Raw genomic sequence first — 9,260 nt, forward strand, 5'->3', positions numbered from 1 at the left:
GTAATAATAAAATTGGTATGCAAATTGCAATGTTAGGGGAAGGTTCCCTAAAGGTTACAACGTTTAGGGAACATTATGGGAATGTTCCCTAAAGGTTGCAACGGTTAGGGAACGTTAGGGGAAGGTTCTCTAAAGGTTGCAACCTTTAGATAACGTTAGGGGAACGTTCAGGGAACGTTTTATATAACCAAGAACTAACGTTCCCGGAACATTCAGCAAACTTTCCATGGGAACCAAAACTTACTCAAAAACTAACCTTCGGGGAACGTTTGGGAACCAAAAACTAACGTTCCCGAAACCAAAAACTATGGGGAACCATAAATTGTTAGCTGGGAAAAAGGCAACGAATGACCGTTTAGCCTACCTATCCTCGTGGTTGTGGAGGATGATCGTTAGCAGCTGTGAAGTCTTTTATTCTCAAGATGGCTAATGGTGTAGCCTACTGTCTAAGAAGACGTAGGCTAAAATACAACTATCTACAGTCATCCAAAAATGAATTGCCAGAGATAGGCTATGAAGGGAAAAAGTGCAGCATTTTAAACATGGCAAGATTATTTTTACCAAAACAGTTTGTTCTAATTTGTCTCGTGATTCGTGAAATTCGTGCTTGTGGACATCAATCACCTATCTTCTGTCCTTCTATTTCAAGTTATCATGAGTGTCATTTGATTATATAGGCTAATCACAAAATAAATGAAAACAGAATAGTGCTATATATAGCCTACAGCTCAGTTAGGCTAACTCCCATATGTCAAAATAAACTGATTTTTGAGCTGAACTTAACACAGCAACCTCAAACACCACCGTTGAACCTAGGCTACTGCTTCAGTCATGTAAGAAATAAGCAGTTTATGAATTATCTTTACCCGTTTAATCAAGTCCACATGACTAAAATAGCATATTTAAAGGCTAGCTAGCATAACAGCCTAATATAGCCGATGCTGCAATGAATTAGTAAAAAAGTTTCATACAATTAATAAACTTTATCACTCACATTCTGAGTTTTTCTGGGTGGTTATATATCCATGCAGATCGTCTTCGAATGAGTCATCGCTGTTAAATGTTATAATATGTTACAGGATTCATGACTTTAACGACATTAATGTTACATGATGCTGACTGACGCTGGCTATGTAGGCTACCGTTTTGACGTCTGCTGAGTCTACTGCCTACCAAAACCTGTCCTGTTCAGTTCAAGTTAAATGATCAAATATTGTTTGATTTTGTGTCAACTTTCAGAGGGAAGACATGTTCCTCTCTGGCCAAATTTCACAGCTTCTAAGAAAGTCTATCGTCTTCGTGTAAACCGAAGTTTTGAACAGAGAAAAAAGTTAGGCTACCATAGGCTACATGCAGGTTCTCCCATAACGTTATCAATACAGATCAATGCACCAAATCAGAGCGATTTTAGCGAAATAACGTTCCTGTGACAGGATATCAAATATTGAACAATGGGATAACGTTTCATCATCACCTTTATTGATGCCTGAAATGTTGACATTGCTGAAATACAGAGATGTAGCCTAATGAGAGGCAGCTGCAGACAACGATGTTCAATGGGTTCAACTTGTCCCTTGCCTACCAGGTGGATGTAAACAAAGCTATAGAACCTAGAATACCTCACATGAAAAACGTTAATACAGTAATAATCTTCTAACTGTGAAAATGTCAGACCCTATTTTGCCTTATTTAAGAAAATCGAAATTGCTCCTTTTGTTTCATAAACGAACTACAAAAGAAGTCACGTGACTTTACCCTTCGACGTTACTCACGCTAGCATGGTTTGTTTATTAGCCTGGTTAGCATTAACACTTAACACTTACAGCCAGCTCTTCATGTGAGTAGAAGCACAACACCAGTTATCCAGACAAAAGGTTATCACCACACGGTTTACATCACGTTCCGTTATTACAAAAATATGTTAAGCCAGTTAAGCAAATTGCCGTATTGATCAGTTAGAGATTAAGCGCCCAAACATGTGACGTCCCATGCAGCTGTAGTTCCTTATCACCGTGTTGACAAAAACTCAAAACAATTCAACTGATCCTAAAAATAAGGTATGACCACTTGAAGCAATAGAGGTGACCCCAGTGCCTAACATATGGAAGGCATTAAATTAAGATCCCAATGTGCACCGAGATATATTTTTTCTAAAAGAAAAATCCCATCCACTCCGCTAAACTCTAGGAACGCAACCACTAGATGGCGATGAGATTACTTTCCCTCCCTATACAGACAGCACTTTTAGGTAAATGATAACAACGTAAGTAATAACGTCACTATGGTTTTAAAATTACGATTAGCCTACTATGCTCCTAACCATGGTTATAGGCTACTGTACATTGCACCTAGTAGCTGAGCGTGGTAAAGTTGGTTTTATATTGGACGTTGGATATTCGACACATTCGAAAAATCTATTTAGCACCGACTATGAGGGTCGAGTTTGTGTCAAACCAACTTTAATGTGTTTGAACAAGGCCTGCCTATATTACTCAAAGCTTCTTTTGTCCAAAACCCATGTTTTGATTTTATGAATTTTTTATGCTGATAAAAGATTTCAATCTATTATGCGGCTTCACCTTTTGACTTATCCATACTAAACATCTCCTGAACTCGGCTTACTGCCCTTTCTAGTACACAAAGCTCCTTTTTCCCTAAAACATACTCTTTGATTTTATACAATTTTTAATGTTAAATGTTTCAAATCTATTATGCGGCTTGCCCTTTTGACCTACCCATGTCAAAAATACTGCTCTATATAGTACACAAAGCTTCTTTTTCCCAAAAACCCATTCTTTGATTTTTATAAATATTTTTAATGTAAAAAAAAAAATGCTTTAAATCTATTATGCGGCTTGACCTTTTCACCTACCCATGTCAAAACACATCTGTTGCACTCAGCTAACTGCCCTTCATAGTGCACAAAGCTTCTTTTTTCTAAAAACTCACTCTTTGATTTTATATAATTTTTTAATATTCAAAAATGCTATAAATCTATTATGTGACTTGACCTTTTGACCTACCCAAGTCAAAACGCATCTATTGCACTCAGGTACCTGCCCTACATAGTACACAAAGCTTATTTTTTTTAAAAACTCATTCTTTGATTTTATATACATTTTTTAATATTCAAAAATGCTATAAATCTATTATGTGACTTCCACTTTCGACTTAGCCATGTTAAAACACATCTCTTGCACTCAGCTAACTGTCCTTCATAGTACAAAGCTTCTTTTTTCCAAAAACTCCCTCTTTGATTTTTTATATAATTTTTTTACTGTAAAAAAAACCTACCTGTAGGGGGAGGGCGTGACTATTTGTGAATGAAAGACATAGATAGGCTGTATATGAATGAAAGAGAGAGCAATGCAAATTCGCTGTAAACACGTTTGAGGCTAGAATAAGAAAATCCCGGACAACTTTGAAATTCCGCCCGGACACATTTTTAGGTTTCAAAAAGAGGACATGTCCGGGCAAAAGAGGACGTCTGGTCACCCTAACGTATAGCCTGTGCTGGTTTGAAAATGTATCGATTGATAGACAGTTTTCTTTCATTTACTGAGGAATTTAGTATAGGCATATTATTAACTTATGATTATGAAAGGCCGTGCATTTAAGTGTGTATCAGTGGGTTTTCCATATAGGATTATAGCCTATTGTCTATTTCAATTTCTTGCTGTGTTCACATTCACAAGCCATTTGCCACAGCCACAAGCCAAACATACCATAGCCATTTGAAAAGCCACATTTGCCTATATAGTCTACCTATAGGCTCTTACAAAAATAACTGCAGAACAAAAAAATAATTGCAAATTTATTATATTTATTAATTATTTGCACTGCAAATAATTCCTCCAAAACTGCAGAAATTGATACTCGGGAAACTGCAGTTTTGACACTTAAAATAGCCTAGTGCAGTTATTACAGTTATTCCATGTTGTGCAAACTATACTACATTTTTTATCAAATTTAATTGAGACATAGTAAGATTAATCTGACAATGTAAAGCACTATACAGATTGTACATGAAAAAGAGTTCAAGCTTTTAAATGGTGTATAATATTACCATGCTACATAGCAATATGGTGCATACAATTGATTTAGAATGTTGGGGGGAGGTGGGGGGCACCCGAAGTGTTAATGGTAACTGTGGTTATAGGCCTACTAGGTTTAACCATAGTGAAACAATGATAAACGTATATTCATAAACCATGGTTACCCAAACAAACGTTGTAATTTCATGAACCATTGTTAATTAGTCTAGGCCTACCAAAACCATGGTTAGCTTTTAGCCCGGATGCAAAGCCAGCCTGACAGAGCCTATTCATCAAAACTCCTTTCTTTTTTATGTATTTTGTATAGGCCTAGGCCTACTATATATGTGAAGCACTTTGGTAATGTAAAAACAAAGCAACTTGACTTGAAATATGCTCTGGAAAACTGAAGAAAGACATCAGAGGGAAATGTCTTTAGCATTTAAATACATGTAAAGCATCATAACCTCCCCATCAGAACAAGTCAGCTAGAGAAGATACTTTTCGAAAGCAATAACAATGTAGCGAAACAATAAAACAATAAATAAAACAACGTAACAACAATACAAACAACATAAACATCTAACATCAAAATATACACCATTGTAGGGAGAATTTAAATACATGACCATTAACAAATTAAGTTAATTATTACAAATACAGTACATTAGATAGTACAACCAAATATAGGTGGAGCTGAGTGATGATGGCAGATATTTGTTGGCAAGATCAGGTGAACTGGAATGACTGTTTAAAAAAGAACACCTCAATTTAGTGACTGTTGGTGCTGCCGAGCAAGTTCTTTTAAAATGTTTCTGTTCAATAGGTGGCAATGGAGCAATGTGCATGCCAAAAAGTTTCCGGTGTGCACTAGATATTTTGTCATGTACACCACTAACCCAAAGGCCCTGAAAGGACATGGGCATTTTTTTGGTAAGTTGTTGGTCCGCATTAGATTTCTTGTGTGTACCAGAGACTTTCTCTCATATCATGTAAACAGGAGTCTCAGTAAAATAAATATAATACATTACAAGAAATGTAACAGCCTTAGTCTGGACTAATTTTACAAAAATATTTACATAAGATCTGTTCAATTTCTGAGCCCCTTTTCCCCAAATAAATAATGATAGTACCAAAAAAGTAACAAGACAAATAGATAAATAAAATAAATATAAAATAAATATATAAATAAGACAAATGTATGAATACACAAGCTTAGCTATCTGAGCACATACTGAATGGCTAAGAAAGCAAATTATATGACCTGGTAAAAACATCAAAAGTACCCTGCAAGAAGCATATCTGAGTAGAACTAAACTGAAGCTGTTGATAAGGGTATAACGGCAAAATATGAACCCATCAATCAAAAACAATAGCCTATAACAAGTTTGCAACAGTACACAAACAGAAGATGGTTATTATAACAGATTCATGTGCTTGCTGGTGAAGCTATGCCTCATTGTCCCATAGTCTGTTTATCGTTGCTTAATGAGTGGAGAGGTTGGTGGATTGCATGGCTCCGTGCTACATTGAGGTGGCAAGTTCAAGTTGTTCTCCTGAAATCGTTTACAAGAGAGGTATATTTAGGCATCTGGTCAACTGTAGCTGGCCAATATGTGCCTAACGGCTGTACCTTCTACATCAACTACTACATCACCTTCTACATTACTAGTAACTTGTAACTTGATCGGTCATGGTAATTCAAACTCTTCACCATGTTCCACTGTATTTCTCTGGAAGCTTCTCTTCCAAAACACTATCTAAACAGACCAATGCTACTGTGTTTGATAAATATTAAAGATGTGAATTAACAGAACATTTAAGACATTCACACTACCATTAATATGTCGTGAAACAAAGGCATCACCTCCTAAGGTGCATGGTAATTCAAAGTTGTAGAGCTAAATGTGCCTACTCTATTAGAACCCCATATTGTTGAAACTTTCATTAGTGTTTTAGAAAGGAGAAACAGCCAGAATGCACAATAAATATGTGACTCCACTGAGCATTTAGAAATCGAGCTCGAATGTCCTTACCAACATAACTCTGCAGGGTTTTGATGACATTTTCCTCTTTTCAAGCATACTATCACAAAAAGCACAGTCACGGCAATGGATCCAATGGTGCTTCCCACTATCACAGGCAGGAACAAGCTCTTCTTGGGATCTGAAAAGGATGAAAGAAATAGTATTGTATGCTGATGCTTAATACACGGATCTAGTGTGTTGCACATAGCTTCCTGTATGTCATCTGAATCTCATTTGAGCTTTATTACTGACTTTACCTAGCCTGGCGAGCCAGACCCACATTAAAATGTAGGGTCTGGGCACTCACTGCTCGCAGTGCTCAGTCCGAGGGGCGGGATAATCAGTTGTCTTTCAAATTCCCTCTGCACGCAATAGGATATTTGTTTTCAAGTAGCAGGGAATTCAAGCCAACCCGTTGCAACTCTGCCATCAATCATTATGTTAAGCCCACCAAATGACTCTGTACACGATTTAAATGCCTGATTAAGTTTCGATTTCTGGAGCTCACAAGCCAACGGAGAGTTGCTAGACTAGCCCTGGCAGCAAATGTAATTTGCTGCCGCTAGGGGCGCGTCTAGATTTCTAGGCTAGACTTTACCATATTTGCACTTCACAACCTAAACAATCTTCAAAGCTAATTATCAATAAGTAATAACACACTATGATGTGATGTGTGTGTCATCTTCGGGTTAATTAGCTGTTGAATGCAAACATTTTATAACACAATCAGTAAGTAGGCCTGCATACAGGCAGAGTGATGTTGGTGGCTGACCCCAAATTTACTTTATACTTACCCCATACCACTGTGATGTTCCCAATCACACTGCTGTGTATGACCTGACACCTGTAGACTTGGGACCACTGGGTTCCGCCTGGTACTTTCAGGGTTTGCTTAACCTGGTATGTGCCATCACAATTGGGCAGCACCTCCCCACGGCTCACTCCATCCGATAAGTGGCCATCTTGATTAAGCCATTCCACCTGCACCGCCCGAGGGTAAAAACCAGTCACGTGACATGTGACCAGCTTGTCAGAGGAACCAGGGAAAGACTTTTTAATCAGCACCACATCTGGAACTACACAGAAAATCAAAACGAATGTTACCTGTGCATCATTGTGTGTATGTGTGTGTGTGTATGTATTTATGTAGATTTATGTCACTACAACCGCATTACTGTATCTCTATACTGTACATCTCTTTTCATTTTGCATTGTTTACAATGTTCTTCATGGGGTTGTTAACGGCTGTGTATGTGTTTGTGTGTGTGTCTATGTGTTTAAGGCATCACAAACATAGATTTATGATTCATGAAATATATTTTAGTCCTGCTCCTTGAATTAAGATATATTTACCTTTCTCTTTCCTTTCTTCCTTGCTGAAGTGCAGCAATTTTTCCAGCCAGTCAATACACCCGTGTTTGTAGCTGTAAATCAGTCGATGCAGATCCTCAGTATTTTCCTCTCTTTTAGTTTTATAGAAGACTGCTTCTGGCACTGCAGCTACCCATGTCCTGGATGTAACATCAAAACTTACAAAGTCTTTACCGTCATAAGCATGGCCCAAGGATGCTGAAACGTACTTATCCTCTGTATCCCACTCACACCGACCATGGGCCTGGTAAAAGTGGTCTAGATACAAAGACAGAAGAAAGGAAAAGGTAAATACGAATCTCCATTCTGTCCTGTTACCTGTTACCTTTTAAGGGCAGCCGTGGCCTACTGGTTAGCACTTCGGACTTGTAACCAGAGGGTTGCCGGCTCAAACCCCGACCAGTAGGCACGGCTGAAGTGCCCCTGAGCAAGGCACCTAACCCCTCACTGCTCCCCGAGCACCGCTGTTGTTGCAGGCAGCTCACTGCACCGGGATTAGTGTGTGCTTCACCTCACTGTGTGTTCACTGTGTTTCACTAATTCACGGATTGGGATAGATGCAGAGACCAAATTTCCCTCACGGGATCAAAAGAGTATATATACTTATACTATACTGTCCTTGTAGTGAAGTGGGTTTTCAGCACAGTTTGCATGTCCACTAGGTGGCGATGGAGGTTTGGTGGAGACAACCATATTATAGCATCAGAGAACTTGTGTGTTCAGAAGATGTAAGGAGATGTAGTCTCTCATGTGAGAATTCTATGAAGAATAACAATAGCCCAAACCTTTCGATGTGGTGTACTATAGGCTACTTCTTCCACTAGGCCTACTAAAAGGCCACATGAAAACCCTTGCCAATTCAATACAACATTCTGAATTGCATTTTTATACTGACATAAAGCTTGACAAGCTTACCATGTGAGTGATTGAAGCGTTTGCTAGTCAGTTTTATGGCAGTGTCCATGATGAAACGATTATATTTCAAATTCCTCCTGATCTCTTCCCAGAGTAAAACACCCTCGGAATGGTTCAGCCACTGCGGTATTGAGAATTCCTTCGAAGCAGTCATGTAATAGTAGACCATAATGTCATCTACCATTAAAAATTGTATGTTCTGAGGAAATGAAGTCCCCTGAGTCGCAACGCAACGTCGATGAAGAGAGTGGACATCTTTAAATTATACAACAAGAAATACATATTTGTTATTTTAAGATTAATGCGCTCACAACTTGCGACAAGGCCGTCTTCTAGTAGGCCCACGGCGTAGATCAATAGCCTATAAAGGCTACTAAAATAAATGAGTAGCCTACAAAAGACCGGATTAGGGATGAGAACATACCTGCGAGACATTGTTCGTTTACCAATAATAACACCATGCCTAAGAGGAAATTTGGCATAGTATAGAATTTCCAAAGCCTATTCACAGTTTGAGGGCTTAAAGCACCATCATACGAAAATGAAAGTAAAATACACTTCCTGCCATGGTTGCGCAACGTGCGCAACACTGTAGGCTTATGTTTTTTACGCAACACTGCATTAAAAAAAAATACGTACATTAACCATTTAATGTTGTGCGTTCAGATGGGACACGGGGTTTAAAAAATGACAAATTAAAAGATGATTGCATGATGCCAAAAATAGACCTTTTGTAAGCTTTTATGTACGCAGTACTGCATCTTGAATATTTAGTAAGATCTCCCACCCCACCAGCCAATAGTAGCTAACTGAAGGCCACCAAAGCTCTCTGCATTGTGTTAGGCGACTACTTTAGGCTATATGAAGGGAAATCTCTGGTGGAATATTTAAGAATGTCTGTAAAAGATGCTCT

The 9,260-nt window shown here is 38.3% G+C and overlaps 1 protein-coding gene across 5 annotated transcripts; it reads right to left on the reverse strand.

Moving 5' to 3' along the window:
* Window positions 1-4,054: 4,054 nt before the first annotated feature.
* LOC125308111 (major histocompatibility complex class I-related gene protein-like) lies at window positions 4,055-8,884 on the reverse strand. Of its 5 annotated transcripts, XM_048264376.1 has the most exons (7): window positions 8,772-8,884; window positions 8,348-8,602; window positions 7,607-7,690; window positions 7,415-7,485; window positions 6,856-7,087; window positions 6,071-6,200; window positions 4,055-5,590 (listed from the first exon to the last, which is right to left on the reverse strand). In XM_048264376.1, the coding sequence occupies exons 1-7, from the start codon at window positions 8,827-8,829 to the stop codon at window positions 5,578-5,580; spliced, it is 843 nt and encodes a 280-aa protein (XP_048120333.1). In that variant the 5' UTR covers window positions 8,830-8,884; the 3' UTR covers window positions 4,055-5,577. The 5 variants fall into 5 exon arrangements, with proteins under 5 accessions (XP_048120333.1, XP_048120330.1, XP_048120332.1 ...); XM_048264373.1 differs by having other exon boundaries at window positions 6,856-7,137; window positions 7,415-7,690; XM_048264375.1 differs by having other exon boundaries at window positions 6,856-7,137; window positions 7,415-7,690; window positions 8,348-8,884.
* Window positions 8,885-9,260: the final 376 nt, after the last annotated feature.

This window comes from Alosa alosa, chromosome 15, assembly GCF_017589495.1.
Source record: "Alosa alosa isolate M-15738 ecotype Scorff River chromosome 15, AALO_Geno_1.1, whole genome shotgun sequence".
Lineage (NCBI taxonomy): Eukaryota > Metazoa > Chordata > Actinopteri > Clupeiformes > Clupeidae > Alosa > Alosa alosa.

What these genes read in the sequence shown, in the direction of transcription:
- LOC125308111 (XM_048264373.1), bottom strand. Translation starts at nt 8,829, where the DNA reads ATGCCAAATTTCCTCTTAGGCATGGTGTTATTATTGGTAAACGAACAA. An exon ending in ACGCTTCAATCACTCACATG is followed by an intron (nt 7,691 to 8,347) that starts GTAAGCTTGTCA and finishes CTTTGTATCTAG; the next exon opens with ACCACTTTTACCAGGCCCAT. An exon ending in GAACATCACAGTGGTATGGG is followed by an intron (nt 6,201 to 6,855) that starts GTAAGTATAAAG and finishes CATCCTTTTCAG; the next exon opens with ATCCCAAGAAGAGCTTGTTC.